At 38.3% G+C, this 16755-nt stretch overlaps 1 protein-coding gene across 1 annotated transcript in view; it reads right to left on the minus strand.

The window, feature by feature from the left end:
- Positions 1-16755, minus strand: part of LOC102819007 (putative leucine-rich repeat-containing protein DDB_G0290503-like) — a gene marked incomplete at its 3' end in the record, with an annotated part of 310097 nt that overhangs the window by 42919 nt on the left and 250423 nt on the right. The window contains exons 17-21 of the mRNA XM_006877591.1: positions 13327-13431; positions 9756-9866; positions 6717-6827; positions 4992-5102; positions 1699-1809 (exon numbers count right to left, since the gene is read on the minus strand). Of these exons, the coding sequence (XP_006877653.1) occupies positions 1699-1809; positions 4992-5102; positions 6717-6827; positions 9756-9866; positions 13327-13431 (549 nt within the window). The remainder of the gene's footprint in view (positions 1-1698; positions 1810-4991; positions 5103-6716; positions 6828-9755; positions 9867-13326; positions 13432-16755) is intronic.

A 16755-nucleotide genomic window follows, 5' to 3' on the forward strand; every position in this document is an offset into this window, starting at 1 on the left:
CCACTGTTGGTTGTAATGCTGTACTTCAGGATTTAAAATAATTATTGGCCTGTTTTGTTTTTAAACTCTCTTTCCCTCTCAACATCTCTTTTCCATATTGAAGAAAAACAGCTCAGGACCGGCTTTTGTGCTGAGAGTATCTGTGTACATGCGTGGCAGAAGAACCCACCAGTGGTGAGGGTGGGGGTTTCCACTTGCTCAGGCACCCCCTTCTAGTTCCCAGAATGGAAGTGCACAAACAGTGGGGAGCCAATGAACAGATACATTGAACAGATACCAATGAAAAGAAAATCAGAACAAAGCAAATCGACAAAGTGTATTGTCCACCTTTTCTCCTAGGTTCCCGCTGCATTTTTCCATGGTGTGTCTGCTCCCCTGCTTGCTCTTGCAGTTTGGTGTCGCCCTAGTTGTTGGCTCCAGGCTGCCAAGCCTGGCAGATTCAAAAGTACATGATTTCTTACTTTTGCTACAAGTTCCACTAGCTATAAGCCTTCAAACTTTCTATATATTCCTACCTATGTGGTTCTGGGTGTTGGAGCTCTGCCCTGAATCTTCTTTGCCTGGTATTCTGTGGTATTGCTTATGGCGAATCTCACTGCACCTTTACCCTAGCCACTATCAAGCCAAGCCTCTCCTGTGTTTGCTCTTGTATCTTAATAGTGTTGAGAGATTTATCTTCTAGTTCACTAGTTCTGGCTTTTATCTCTTCTATTCTACTCTTTTGCCCTTTCAATGTATTGTCCATTTCTGATATTCTACTGATCATTTGGACGTCTTTCTGTAGGTTCTGAATTGTATCCAATACTGTATCTATTTTATTTGATTGTTCCTGTAGTGCTTTCCTGACTGCTTCCTTATTTTTCTCAACTCCATTGTATAGTCTTTTGATACATTCTATAATCATTTTTCTGAATTCCTTCTCAGGCATTTCCAAAGCCTGCCCATCTTCCAGTATGGAGTGTAGGTCTACTTCTAGCTCATTTGCCTCAGTCACTTTATCTCGTTTCTGGACATGTGTTGATATGGTCATGTGTGTCTGGTTTTGGGGACTATTCAGGACCTATCTGTGGCCTTACTATTTAGATGGTTGTGTTTTTTGGCATTTTTTATGCTTTCTGATTGCCTCCATGTAGATGTGATCAGGAGATAGGCTTCCCTTTTCACTCTTCTTCCTTTATCTCAGTGGTTCTGTCAGGCATCCGGAGCTGCACTGATCCTTTCCCTGCTTCGTCTTTCCCAAAGATGGTGGCCCTGGGAGCAGCTGATCATCTTGAATTAGAAAGCACTGGATTTTTTGCTTCTACTACAAATTACCCTAGCTGTAAGCCTTCCAACCTTCTAAACATTCCTTTATATGCAGTTCAGAGTTCTGGCACCATCCCCTGAGCCTGTTTGGTCCGGTATTCTGTGTTGTTGCTGACACAGCTCCTCACTACCTCACCATCTCTACCATCTTGTTTGTTCTCTCAACATAATTATTATAAGATGCCCTTGTGATGCACCAGTTAAAGCACTTGGCTTGTTACTAAAAGATCAGTGGTTCAAACCACAGGAGAATGAAAAGGCAGTCTACTTCTGTAAAGATTTACAACTTTGTGAGCCCTGTTGGGCAATTCTACTCTATCTTATAGGGTTGCCATGAGGCAGAATCAACTTGGTGGCAATGGGTTTATATAAGTTTGCAATTATTATACTTACTATTGCGTTCTTCCTCTCTAGACGTTCTTTGTTTCTTTACTTGCATGTGGTTTTGTGAGACAGAATCTTGATCCTCATGCATAAGATTGTCATCAGATACTTGATCATGCCCTACAAAAAGAGATATCTTTAGTCCACTAAATGGAAAACAAATGATTGTGAAACCTCTAGATTGCAAATTTTTAACAAGTATACAATAGCATTTTCTCTTCCTTATTAATTACAATAAAATTACTATAAGCAGCTCTAATATGAAAATTGTGACCATAACTTAAGTGGGTGTGTTTTGAAGTGTTCATTATTTCATCACTATTCTAGACATCAACTATATTTTAGAAGTTATCTTTATGTAATACATTTCCATAGATCAAAGAATGAAAATGCATATGTACAAGGTTTTCTATTGCATCATTAGTCATTGTAGAATTTATAATATTCAAAACCCCCTATGTGGTAAAGCATACAGATTGGGTGAATAAACTAAAAGGTATACTATAATTACAGTATACCTCAGAATGGGTTCACTTCCAGATCACTGCAATAAAGCAAATGTTACAATAAAGTGAGTCACATTAATTTTTTTTGGTTTACCAGTGCATAAAACAGTTATGTTTACACTATGCTGTAGTTATGTTAAGTGTGAAAAAGCAATGAAAAATGTTTGAAATATTGTCAGAATTACCAAAAAGTGACATAGAGACATAAAGTGAGCACATGCTGTTGAAAAAAATGTCTAAGTAGACTTGCTTGACAGAGTGTTGCCACAAACCTGCAATTTGTAAAACAATGTAGTATCTATGAAGAACAATAAAGTACGGTAATCCTGTATTATCGATGATGGCATGTACTATGGCATAAAAACTATGGTTTTGTTGTTAAGTGCTATCAAGTCAGTCCCTTACGGTTCAAACTGACCTCAAATCTAGCATAGTGTCCTGCAGTGCCACACCAGGACTCCATAAGAGCTATAAGAGGAATTAAAGAATTCCATAAGCTGTCATGGAAAGACACCCAAGAGATAAAAAGTGAATAGATAAAGTGAAAACAAGTACTGTTGTTACCTTCTGGTTAAGATGAAAGATTCAAATGAGAAATATTTATTTTTATATTAAGCCCTATTTTCATAAATGAATACATTTTCATAGACCTATAGATTAAAATGCACAAAGTTATTAATTTCAGCATTATTTGTAACTGCAAAATACATAAAACTACCTGGTGAGGTCCATGTATATAATCGCTTTTTATGTTGTTTAAAAATGGTATTTGCACAATATAAACTAAAAAAAAAAAAAAAATGGTATTTGCAAGGAAGAGGTCCCTGGTCTAGCAAAATTCTATTATGCAATCTCCAGCATTATTTTTATAACCAACTTAATAATTATATAACGAGAATCAGAAAGAGTAACCAAAACTGAAAAAAAAAAACTTTGTGTTTTGTTTTTTTTAAAAAAAGAACCTATTATTGAGGTGAAAAAATCATTAATCCAAGCATCCAAGCATGCCATAAATACCATATTTGATATAAATCTTTCATCTTGGGCAAGAGTGTGAAATGGAAGAGAAGCAAATCATAAAATCTTTTTCATAGGTTTGTTTTTGAAGTGGCACAAACTAAGCAATTCTGAAACAAATTTAGAAGCATTATACAATTCTGTCTATGAGGAAATGTGTTGATGTTGTTCACAGTCAGGATCACACTGTGGAAGGGAGCACTTAAGCATATGATATGAACTAGCCCTGAAGGGCTGGATGGGAATTCAAAGTGACAGGTAAAACTCCTGGTTTCTGCAATATATCTTGGATGGATATGTCCATGTGTATGGATGTAACTAAATGTATATTTGCATATGTATGTATCTGTATACCTATGCTGAGAAGTTCTGCACCAGTCTAAAGTTCTGTTTGGGATCGTTCATGTCCTACCACAAGTAATTGCTAAGTTTCTACCTGGACGAAAGCTTCCTTCCCACAGCAAACTGGATCTACAGGCAGTGTAATGCAGTCCCTGGAGGTGTCTGCAGTGAAGCCCCTCCCCCACCACACACACGCTTCGCACTTTCTTCCTATGTAGATCATGCTCTTACTTATATCTATGTTCATAGATATAAGTATGAACATCCTTTCAGAGGGCTCCGTATGGTAAGGGATGAAGATCAGTGCAGACATTGTTCAGGTGCTTGTGCCAAGACCATCCTATCAGAAGGTGTGGGAGACATTTTCCTCTACTCCGAATCAGTATTTGCAGTGGTAGGCCTTCCTACTTCTCCTTCCTTCAAGTCTCAGGATCCATAAAACTTCAGGAGTCTTTTGTCCAACACTCCCTTGGCAGTTAAGCAATTCCCCCTTTTGTGTCAATAGATCTGACCTGGTCCCAGAGAAGTTCTGTAGTGATACATGAATAACTTAAAATTCCAGTGAATAAAGTGGTGTTTCTCAAAAAGAATCTCAACTGCTTGGATTAAAAAAAGAAATAACTTCCCTCATTACTGATCTTAAGGAAGCCAAGGTTCTCTGTGAAATTTGTCTTCATTCAGCAGTCCCTTCAGTTTGTGCACAAGGACTGTGTGCCTCACAATTGATTTAAGGTATTCAATGTCATAAAACTTTGCTACCTGACATTGTGATGGTCACTAAGGCTATTTCCCAAACAGATGGAACTTGGTCTACAACAGCAAATGACATCACAAATGCCTTATTCAGTATCCCTCTCTATAATGATGTTCAGGATCAGTTTGTCTTTGAGTAGATGGGTTGCAGTACCTTTAATTTCCTTCCACAATAGGACCTAAATTACTCAATTACATCATCAGCGGACAAATAAGAGACCAGGAAAAAGTCTCATCCTCAGACTGAGACCTAGATTTCCACAATTTTCATGACATCTTCCTGCCAGTCTTAGACAAGGGCACTATCAAGGACTGGATACTCTGATGATCCACATGTAGCAACACAATTGGGTCATTAATAAAGATAAGTTACAAGAACATAATACCCACGTGCATCTTTGAGCATAATCTGATTATTTGAAGTGGTACGACACGTCCTACTAGTAGAGATGACTGCCAAGGTTTTGGTCTCCACTGTCCAATAAAATGAGGCTCAGTGCTTAGCGGGAATATTTATGAATGTATATTTGGGAGATCTTTATGGCATCTACACAGGAAAAAGATGCGACAGTCTGTCTCTGTCAAGATTAACCTCAGAAATTCTATGAAGTATCTATCAGTTCTACTTTGTACTACAGAGTCACTGTGAACAGGTTTTCATGAGTTTATAATCATTGTACTTACTACTATGTTTTTCTTCTCTGGAAGTTCTTTGTTTCTTTATTTGAACTTGGGGTTTTGACACTGAATCTTGATCCTCAAGCATAACATTTTCCTCAGGTACTTCATCCTGAACTACATAAAAAGATACATTTAGTCTACTAAACAGAAAAACAGCTATTGTGAAATTACTAGATTTAAATACATAACTATATATGTTGTTGTTGTTAAGTGCCATCGAGTCAGTTCCGACCCATAGTGACCCTGAACAGGGTTTCCGAGGTTGTAAATCTTTACGGGAGTAGAAAGCCCCATCTTTCTCCCACAGAGCAGCTGGTAGTTTTGAACTGCTGACCTTGCAGTTCGCAGCCCGATTCATAACCAGTACGCTACCAGAGCTAATAACTATATATATATATATAACTATATATATTATAGTAATATGTATATATATTTAAATATAACAATATATAAATATGTAACAAGTATACAGTGGCATTTTCTCTGGCTCCTATTAGTTAAAAGAAAATTATCATATGCTAGATCTACCATGGAAATTATCTACTAAGTTACTAAAAAGGAGTCCTGGTGTGGCATTGTAGGATAAGCACTGTACTGCTAACTGCAAGGTTGGTGGTTCAAACCCACCAGTCCCTCCTTGGAAACCCTATACAAGGCTCTATGAGTTGGAACCAGCTTGAGGGCACTTACCATCAACAATAATACTAATGTTGAGTAGAGCCTGACCCTAGCTCATTTGTTCTGTGCCCCACTGAACCACACTTGTTCTTTTGAGGTACAGGTCACAGCAACCTTGAAGGTCACTAATTGCACCCTATAGTGAAGGACACTACTATTATTCAGAGTTGCCCATTGGACTTTGGACCTTAAATTTCATAGATTTGGCTACAGGTACCCAACTTCTTGAGAGAAAATTATTGGCCAGAGAAAATACTTGGCCTTGATAAATACTGAACACATGACTCATGGTTTGTTGTTGTCGTTAAGTGCTGCCGAGTCAATCCTGACTCACAGAGACCGTGTATACGGATTCCAAGGAGCAGCTGGTGAGCTTAGACCACTGACCTTGTAGTTCAAACAACTTTGCAGTCTGAAGGATTAGCACCTCACCAGGACTCATGGTAGTGAAGTACAATTATGATCTGATTTTCAAACCAAAAGCTGTCAATAATTGTCTTTGCTTGTTATACAAAACTATTCTACTTTTTCAATGTGTAATATTCTAAGGAGTTTGAGTTTACCAGATACTGTACAGGAGAAAGATAAGGATTTATACTCCCATAAGGATTTACAGCCTCAGAAACCCTATAAACTATGAGTCAGAACTGACTCGAGGGTACACGAGGGCACACACCACCACCATAACTTGTATAAGGTGCCCTGCTGTGGCGCTGTAGGATAAATACTGGACTGCTAACCACAAGATTGGTGGTTCAAAGCCAACAACAGCTCCTCAGAAACCCTAAACAGAGTCACTATGAGTTGAAACTGTTAAGCCTCACTTAACAAAAACTGGTAATGCAGTGGTCAAGGCACTAGGCTACTAAGCAAATGGTTGGAGGTTCAAACTCACCAGCTGCTCCACAGGAGAAATATGTGACAGTCTGTCTCTGTCTCTGTCAAGATTTCCAGGCTTGGAAAGCCTATGCAGGACCCGTCAGTTTTGCTCTGTGAGTTAGAATCAACCCGCCAACGGTAGTTTTATGAGTTTATAATCATTATACTTACTACTGTGGTTTTTCCCTCTGGAAGTCCTTTGTTTTTTTACTTGAATTTCGGGTTTTGACACTGAATCTTGATCCTCATGCACACTATTTTCTTTAGGTACTTCATCCTGAACTACAAAAGAGATACCTTTAGTTCACTAAATAGAAAAACATCCATTATGATATCACAAGATTTAAATATATAACACGTGTACAGTAGCATTTTCTCTTGCTTTTATTAATTAGTTAAAAGAAAATTACCATTTCCTTGATCTAACATGAAAATTAGGAGAAAAATTTTAGTAGTTTTAGGTTGAAACTCTCATTATTTCATCATTATTCTAGACATGAAGCACATTTTATATTAGTCTCAAATTTTCAAAGCTATTTATATTTAGGTAATATGTTTTCATAGATCAGACAATGAAAATATGTATGCACAAGTTGAGTCATAACAACATTATTTGTAATTATAAAATAACCAAAACCAGTTATGTGTTGAAGCATGCAGATTGATTGAATAAACTAAGGTATACTATTCTGTTTTTGTTGTTGTTGTTGTTGTTAAGTGCCACTGAGTATGTTCCAACTCACAGCGACCCTGTATAGGGTTTCCAAATAGCGGCTGGTGGGTTTGAACCATCAACCTTGGGGTTAGTTGTTCAGTGCTTATCTTCCAGCACAACAAGATATGTATTATAAACAAACAAATATGTGTTGGAAGAAGTACAGCTGGAATGCTACTCAGAAACTAAAATGGTCAGACTTCACTGCTCATACTTCAGACATGCTATCAGCAGTGGCCATTCCTGGGAGAAGGACATCATGTTTGGAAAAATGGAGGCTCAGCGAAAAAGAGGAAACTCCCCCATCCCCCAACTAGATGGACTGGCACAGTGGCAGCAGCAGTGGGCTCAAAATTAACAGTAATTTTGAGGAAGGAGCAAGGCCAGGCAATGTTTTGTTCTGTTGTGCACGGGGTCACTATGAGTCAGAAATGATTTGACGACACCTAACAACAAAAATGTAAGTTATGGTATACAGGAATACTTTAGAGATCTTTCAGATTTGGTTCCAGACCAAAGCAAATAAAGAAAATATACAGTAAAGTGAGCTGCACATATTACTTTGGCTTTCCAGTGCATGCAGACATGATGTGTACAATATACTGCTTATTAAGTGACCAAAAGCATTATTAAAAATCTGAAAAATTGTGAGAATTACCAGACTGTAACACATAGATATAAAGTGAGCACATGCTATTGGAATAAGAGCGTCTACAGACTTGCTCAACACAAGTTATCACAAACTTTCAATTTGTATATATATATATATTTTTTTAAAAAGCGCCTGTGAAGTGCAATAAAGCAAAGTGCCACCAGAGGAGGTCTGCTTGTAGGATGAACTACGGTGTTCAAAGTGGCACAAGAACTTTGTTATTGTTGTTGCTGTTGAGTGCCATCAAGTTGGTTCCAAATCATAACAACCCTATATAGGGTTTCTGAGGCGTGGTTGGTGAGTATGAACTGCCAACCTTGTGGTTCAAACCAACGTTGTGGTCGGTTAAGGGCTTATCCTATAGCACCACCCCAGAGCTTTAAGAAGAATGAAAAGATCTCCAAAACCTGGCATGGAGGGATATCCAAGAGATAATTTCAAGCGAATAGACAAATTGAAAACAAGTATATCTACTATGCTACCTTTTGGTTGAGAACAAGGATGGAAATGAAAAACATTTTTTTTTAGATTAATCTGTAATTTTCATAAATTAGCACATACTCACAAACCTAGTGGTGCAAATGCATAGGTTATTGGTTTCAGCATTATTTTTCACTGCAAAGTACCAAACCCACCTAGAAGCTCAAGAATAGCAAACTGGCTCAATAATGAAGGTTAATACTAGAAATTACCTTGAGGCAATGAGTTTCTGGACCTGGGGACTCCAGATCATTGTCTCAGGGGACACCAGGGTCAACTGGCACAACACAGTCCTCAGAGACAATGTTCTACATCCTACTTTGGTGAGTAGTAACTGGGATCTTAGTAGCTCATGAGAATCCATCTAAGGTGCAATTATTGGTCTCTCCATGTGCAGAGAAAAGAAGAGTGGAAAACTGAAGATGCTGAGAATCAATTAGTAAAATGGACTAATGGATCACATGAACATCAGGCTCCATGAATCTGTGACCAGAACAACTAGATGGTACCCAGCTACTACTATCAACTGCCCCAAGAGGGATCACATCAGAAAGTCCTGGATGGAGTGGGAGAAAATGTAGAACAAAACTAAAAATTATAGAAAAGACCAGGCCTACTGGTCAGAAAGATACTGGAGGAACTTTAGACTATCGTCCTCAACCACCCTTCAAGTCTGGAACAAAACTCATCCTAATGGCCCAATTTTTTGCCAAACAGTAGTTAGGTATATAGGGGGGACAACAACACTAGTAAGGTGTGCTCATCTGGAATGGTCCACTCAAGATCAAAAGGCAAATATATGTAAGGCCAAAGTTCAAAAGGGTTGAGAAGAACAATGGAACGGAAATAAGAACCACAGGAAATGGGATAACTTGTTTCATGGAGGGGATTGAAATCATTGAAAACAAAGTATATGATTTGTTGAATATAAAACTAATGATCTGCTCTGTAAATTTTTACTAAATTCACAATACAAAGTTTTTAAACAATGTATGCTCAAGTACGTACTTAACAATGAAAAAGATCTAGTGAGTTTTAAAGAATTTAAGGCTACCAGTAGCTCCTTAGAAACCCTTCACAGAGGCGCTATGACTCAGAATCGACTCAACAGCACTTAACAACAATATAATTATTATAAGGTATCCTGGTGTTGCAGTGGTCACTGTGCTTGGATACCAACCAAAAAGATGGTGATTTGAACCTTCCAACTGCTCCCCAGGAGTAAGGTATGCCAGTCTGTTTTGGTGAAGATTTATAAGTTGGAAACCTTATGGAGGACTTTACTCTGACTTAGAGGGTCGCTAGGAATTAGAATCAACATGACAAGAGTGTGATTTTATGAGTTTATAACTATTATACTTACTACTGTGTCTTTCCTCTCTGGAAGTTCTTTGTTTCTTTACTTGAGTGTGGGTTTTGGACACTGAGTCTTTACCCTCAATCATGAGATTTTCATCAGATACTTCATTATGAGCTACATAAAGAAATAGATTTAGTCCAATAAATGGGAAAATAGCTATTGTGAAATCTCTAGGTTGCAAATTTATAAAACATGTACAGAAACATTCTCCTCCATTTCCATTAGAAAGTTATAATAAAATTACCATATTTTAGAGCTAACATGAAAAACTTAAGAACCATTTTAACAGGTGCTTGTTGGAGCTTTCATTATTTCCTCATAATTGCTAGACATGTCAAATATTTTATATGTGTCTCTTATTTTCACACCTTATTTGTACTTTAGGTTAATACATATTCATAATCCAAACAATAAAAACACATATGCATGTCCCCTTTGAAAGTTCTTTGTTGTTTTATTTGCATTTGGGTTTGGACAATGAAGCTTAAGATTTTCATCTGGTACTTCATCATGCGCTACCTAAGAGATACATTTAGTCCATTAAATATTGTGAAATCTCTGTATTTCCAATTTATAACAAAGGCACAGCATTTTGTCTCATTTGATTAAATAGTTTTCAGAAATTTACTAAAGACATTACAGTATTAAATGTCACTGCAAAATATTCAAAACCACGTATGTGTTGACACATAGGAAACTGGTTGAAATATATAAGGCATATACAGGTTTCCTCCGCTATCCCAAAGTAAGAAATAAAAGTAAAAGCACACCTATAAAACCTTTCATAAGAAGAAATAGCATCAAGTCATTACCATGAATGTATATGTTGTGATGTGCCGTGGAGTCAGTTCTGACTCAGAGTGACCCTGGATAGGGATTCCAAGGAGCTGCTGATGAGTTTCAGCATCATAGTAAGTGAATAGAGCTTTGATACTTTTTAATGAAGGATCTTGACATTTGACCATTTTCTCTCTCTGGAAAACTGGAACAGGAAGCAAAAAAACTAGTGATCCAAGATAGTAATTGAGGGAGACTCTAGCAGAATCCATGGAGCACTCTTCTATAGACTAGTTTATCACTTTATGAGTCTATGAAGGTCCTACAGGCACTCTGTCAGTCTTGCTGAAATTCTTACAAGTGTTCATAAACACTGCACAGCAGGCTGAACAGTGCTAGCAGATTATTTATAAAATTCCTGGTTCTAAGGGAAATGAATGGTCCTTTACTTTAACCTTAGACTCCTTGGCTAAGCAAGCCCAGTGGGTCAACTTACAGATAAACATAGGGGTTCTATAAAAACTAGCCTGCACATCTATCAGTTTGTCATACTGTGATATTTTGCATTTTGCTGTGATGCTGGACATTATGCCAATGGTGTTTCAAATACCAGCAGGGTCAACCACGATGGACAGGTCTCAGCAGAGCTTAGACCAAGACCAGACTGGGGGTGGTTATGTGCTGTAGAGTTGGTTTCGACTCATAGAGACCCTGTACAGGGTTTCTGAGGCTGTAAACCTTTACGAGAGCAGAAAGTATCACCTTTCTCCTGCAGAAGAGCTGGTAATTTTGAACTGCTGACCTTGAGGTTTGCAGCACGTTTCGTAACCACTACGCTACCAAAGACCAGACTAGGAAGAAGAAATAGGTGGTTCACTTCTGCCACTTCAATAACAGAGCAACACATAGATGGCAATGAGTCATTTGAAAGTCTTTGCAAACCCAAGCAAGGACTTTCAAAAACGTTTTCTGGGTCTCATTACTTGGTAATGAGGTCATAAATGACAAGGATGGCAGACTCTCCAGGAAGACCCATAACCAGGTAATGGGACAAGCAGTCAGCATGCCGACTATACTTGCTATTTCCTCTGCCCTTTTGAGTGAATTTGCAGATGCATTTGAAAGTCCCATAAGCTTGTACCAAGATTTCTCAGCTCTCAAAAAGAAACAAGAGTATGGCTTATGCCTAGATGTCTCTGTTCCTATGGGCATCAAGAGGCCCTATGCCAGGATCAGGTTCACTGAGGAAGTGTGGTGTAAAATTTCATGTCTTGGGCTTTTCGACACCAGTGTACAAATAACTGTGATCTCAACACTGCTGGTATCAGGAAGAGGAGAAAATAGATAATGTTCTCTGGTTTGGGATCTGAGGCCCTCCAGTACCTTACCTATAGGCTAGACAATAGGTGGGCCCCTACAAATAGCTACAGATTACACTGCTATGGCCCCACATTCTTGAATGTACTACTGGCATATGGAAGACCACAAACCTAACAGCTATCTGTATTTAGTGCTATTGTCTCTGCCAGGGGAGCCCTGGTAGCATAGCAGGTTACCAGTTGGCTGTTATTCACTAGGTCAATGGTTTGAATCTAACAGTTACTTCAAGGGAGAAAAATGAGACTTTCTGTTTCTGTAAAGATTTACAGCCTCAGAAACATGATACATGGTCGCTATGAGTTGAAACCTATTCCAACACAACACAGCACACCACCACCACCACCACCAACAACAACAACAATACCAGAGAAGACAAAGAAATAACTGCCTACACTTCTGTCCTTAAGGAAGAAAAATTTCCCCATGAGACTGCTTCTACATTCAATAATCTTTTCTGACCAGTTCTCAATGTCTGAATGCATGGAGCCTCACTGTGGATTATATTTATTCAGTGCTGCAATACTACCATTGACACCTGAAATACTAGATCTTGTGACTGTCAAAGAAGCTAATTGTCCAGGCTAAGGAAACCTAATATCTAGCAATTAACACCATAAATGCCTTACTCAGCATTTTTCCCCACCAAGATGATCAACATCAGCTTGCCTTTATGTCAAATGGCTTGCAACATATCTATAGTGTTCTTCTGCAAGGCTCCCTAAATTTTCTGACTATCTGTCATTAAGAGATGAGCCACAACTTGGAAAAGTCCTATTCCTAGTGTTGATGTCATACTCCTGGTTTATCCACAGAAAGTGCACCAACAAAGACTGAAACCCCTGATACTCCACATGTGGTAACAGAGCTGAGTCATTCATATAGATAAAGTTCACTGTCCTAGTAACTAAGTGATATTTCTGAGTTTGATCAGAAATATCAAACTGGGAAGATGCACAGTGTTTTATTTCAGAAGAGATGATTGCCAAGCTTTTGCCCTCTCTGTTCATCAAATAAAAATGAGGGCCAGCTACTGGTACTCTCACATTCCTCATTGGGATCTTGATGGTACCCATCTGTCAGGTTACAAAGGATGTTCCTTTGAGTGTAAGGTTAATCATCAGGATGGAATGGAGATTATCCTGCTGGTCACCCATTCTCTATGACCCAGAGATCCAAATTTGCCATTTGAGTTATGAGTCTCCACAACCACTCAGTTGGCCTATCAGAGTTATGATAGGAGGAGGCTAACACGGGTCAAAGGTCTCCATGGGTTTTGACCAGTAATCTCACGTAATAGGCTGAAAAGTACATCCCCTATGAGATATAATTATTGGCCCATTATTGAACCTTGGTGAGTATTGATCACATCACCCCATGGCTATTAAATAGCATCAATAATTTTGTTTATTATACTTACTATTGGGGTTTTCCCCACTGAAAGTTATTTGTTTCTTTCCATTCATCTGAGTTTTTACATCTTTGTTCTCAAGGATAAGATTTTCATCTAGCACATCATTCTGACCTACATAAAGAGATGCATTTAGTCCACTAAATGGAAAAACATCTATTTTGAAATCTCTAGATTCAAATTTTTAAAACAGGTATTCAGCAATTGTACAAGTATACATAAATATTCTCTCACATAACAGTTATAAGAAACTTACCATATGCAAAATGTGGCATGAAAAGTGTGAGGGACATTTTGATGGGTGCACATGAAAGCAATCTTATTACTTCATAGACATTTTTAGGCATCAAATGCATTTTATAATAATCTTTGGATTTTATTAGGTTAATATATCTTCATAGACCAAACAAGATCAAGTATAAGATTTCTCTTATGAGCTACATAAAGAATACATGCCCACTAAATAGAAAAACAAATACACCATGAAATCTATAGATTTCAAATTTAGAAAAAATGTGTACCAGGATTTTCACTTATTACTAAAAAAAATTAATTTCTATATGCTATATCTGACATAAATATTTGGTGAACAGGTTTAATAGGTGAATTGAAGTTATCATTTAATATAATAAAAAACAAAAAATATGTAGCTGCTGCATTTGGGGAAATACTGGAAAATCAAAAAAGTTACTTTTAATAAGAAACAGAGAAATAATTACCTTTACAAAATAAAACACAAGAAATATAATTCAGAAAACAGTTAACTATAAGAAGAATGGGGTAGGACTGAGACACTGAAGAGGAATTTGCAAGGAATGATCTATATAGAAAAAAAAAATCTATATCTAAATTTTCTATTTAGATCTTTGGGATGAATTTTTACCTTTTGAAGTATTAAGATTCTACCTATTACAATAAAAGATTAAATACAAAGGATGAGAAAAGGAACTAAAACTGAAAATCAATGTGAACAGAAAAACCTACTGAAGAAGAATCAAAAAGGGAATATAAGAAACTCATATAAATCCAATGGTTATACACAACTACTACTTACTTATCGACTATCTTGTGATCTAACATTTTGAATTTACAGCAACTTTAGAAAAATTCTCAGGTGGAGCCTCCAATGATCTGGGCCCTAAAACTGGGCCACCATGCCATCCCAAACAACATGCCCGAGACCCCAGTGTTTTCACAAGAGGGATAGCAGTCATAGGATGTCTTTTCCTATTTGTCTATGATATCTCAGCAGTGGTGGGGAAATCGGGAAGCTGATGTGGGGCCTACCACGCCATACATGTTATGAGACATGTCAGGGCACCAGATGGGCAGTGAGAGACAAGGACGACATCAATGTCAAAGATGACGTATGACACATGACTTTCATATAATGCCAATTTCATATAATGACCAGGTCTTTGGAACTTAACTGTGCCAACAAGTGAGGAGTGGGTGTACTTTCATTCTGGGCAAGAGTGTGAAGGTGCACTGCAAACAAATGAAAAAACAGGGACAAATGTGAGGGCACTAATTCTGGGAATACACAGAATACAAAACATTTTTAAAACCACACAAACAAAAGTAGACAAAATAGATGAGTTGGGCATACTAAGAATTAAAAACTTATGTGCATCAAAAGACTTCACCAGAAGAGTAAAAAGGGAACCCACAGAATGGGAAAAAAATCTTTTGCAATGACATATCAGACAAGGGACTCATTTCTAAAATATACAGGAAACTACAACACCTCTACAAGAAAAAGACAAATAACCCCATTAAAAAATGGGCACAGGACATGAACAGACACTTCACCAAGGAAGAGATCAGGCAGCCAGCAAACATATGAAGAAATGTTCACACTCACTAGCCAATAGAGAGATGTAATTCAAAACAACAATGAGCTATCATCTCACAACAACAATTACAGCAAAGATAAAAAAAAATAGAGGACAATAAATGCTGGCAGGGATGTGGAGAGACTGGGACACTCCTGCATTGCTGGTGGGACTGCAAAATGGTCCAACCTCTCTGGAAAGCAAGATGGTGCTTCCTCAGAAGGTTGGAAATAGAAATACCTTATGATCCAGCAATTCCTCTACTTGGTATTTACCCACAAGAAATATGAGCTACAACACGAGAAGATATATGGACACCAATGTTCACAGCAGCACTATATACAATAGCAAAAAGATGAAGAGAGCCAAAGTGCCCATCAATTGAAGATTGGATAAATAAACTGTGGTACATACACACAAAGGAATACTATGCTACCTTGAAAAATAACAGGGAAGCTGCAAGCCACTGCTTAACATGGATGAACCTTGAGGATATTATGTTGAGTGAAATTAGTCAGTCATAAAAGGAGAAATACTCCACAGGACCACTACTGTAAAAGACCAAGAAAAATAACCCATACTAAAGGGGGGTGGATTCTTTGCGGGTTGCTGGGATGTCGGGGGGTACGATGAGGGGAGGGAGGGAAAGGTGGAGCACAGGGCAGGGAGAAGACACAGGATAGTTTGGGTGCTGGGGAGGAGGGCAATATACAAGAATGGGGAGGGGAATGGAAAAACAAAGTAGATGGGAGAACAATTAGGCAGGTCTGAATTGGCTAAGTGGGACAGAGGTAAATAATGATGTATGTACAACCTTGGAACAACAGGGCTCTGGGATACAGAGACTGAGACATGGTTGCAATGGGGAAAAAGGGGGTATAATGTTAAGATGCTTGGCTGTCTTTTGAACCTTGGTTTTCCTTGCATTATATTATAAAATAGACATTGGAGGGGAAGAGAAAGGAATAGCCAGAAACATCACCATAGAAAGCTTGTAAGTCCATCTTCTGCCTATAACTGATTGGAATACCTAAAATGGGCTACAATGTGCCCAGTAAAGGAGGCTTCCTATGGAGGCTCTGTATTACATAAGACTATAGGTGGAAGCCTGACCCACATCCAGATCTTCAGAGACGGGACATTTCCACTTGAAAGGATGATCAGACCAGCCTGGAACAGCTAGAAGAACAGAAGATGCTTCTTGAAAGAAAGACCGACAGGAAAAATACAAAACAATATAGGCAGACCGACTGTTACTACAAGAATAAGCAACTTGCTTGCCCAGGAGACATCAAGGCAAGTGGTCAGGTCCCCTCAGGGCAAACCCCCTTCCAAAACTAAGACTCAATGGGAATACACGCTCTGATTGGTGACCATGTTCATCACCGATAAAGGGGAAATGAGGGAAAAACAGCAATGAAGCTGCAAGCTAAGCCCTACAACATTCAGTAGACTCCTGTGAACCTGGGTGGAGACCTGGTTGGCCAGCAGTTATGGCAAGACCTGGGGCTCTTGGGCCCAGAGTCAGTAACATAGCCACAGAGGACTAGATTGAAGAGTGAAGCATCCAGCTGATAAAAAGAGAGGGCATATGCACAAGAAC

The sequence above is a fragment of the Chrysochloris asiatica genome, unplaced genomic scaffold (assembly GCF_000296735.1).
Source record: "Chrysochloris asiatica unplaced genomic scaffold, ChrAsi1.0 scaffold00532, whole genome shotgun sequence".
Lineage (NCBI taxonomy): Eukaryota > Metazoa > Chordata > Mammalia > Afrosoricida > Chrysochloridae > Chrysochloris > Chrysochloris asiatica.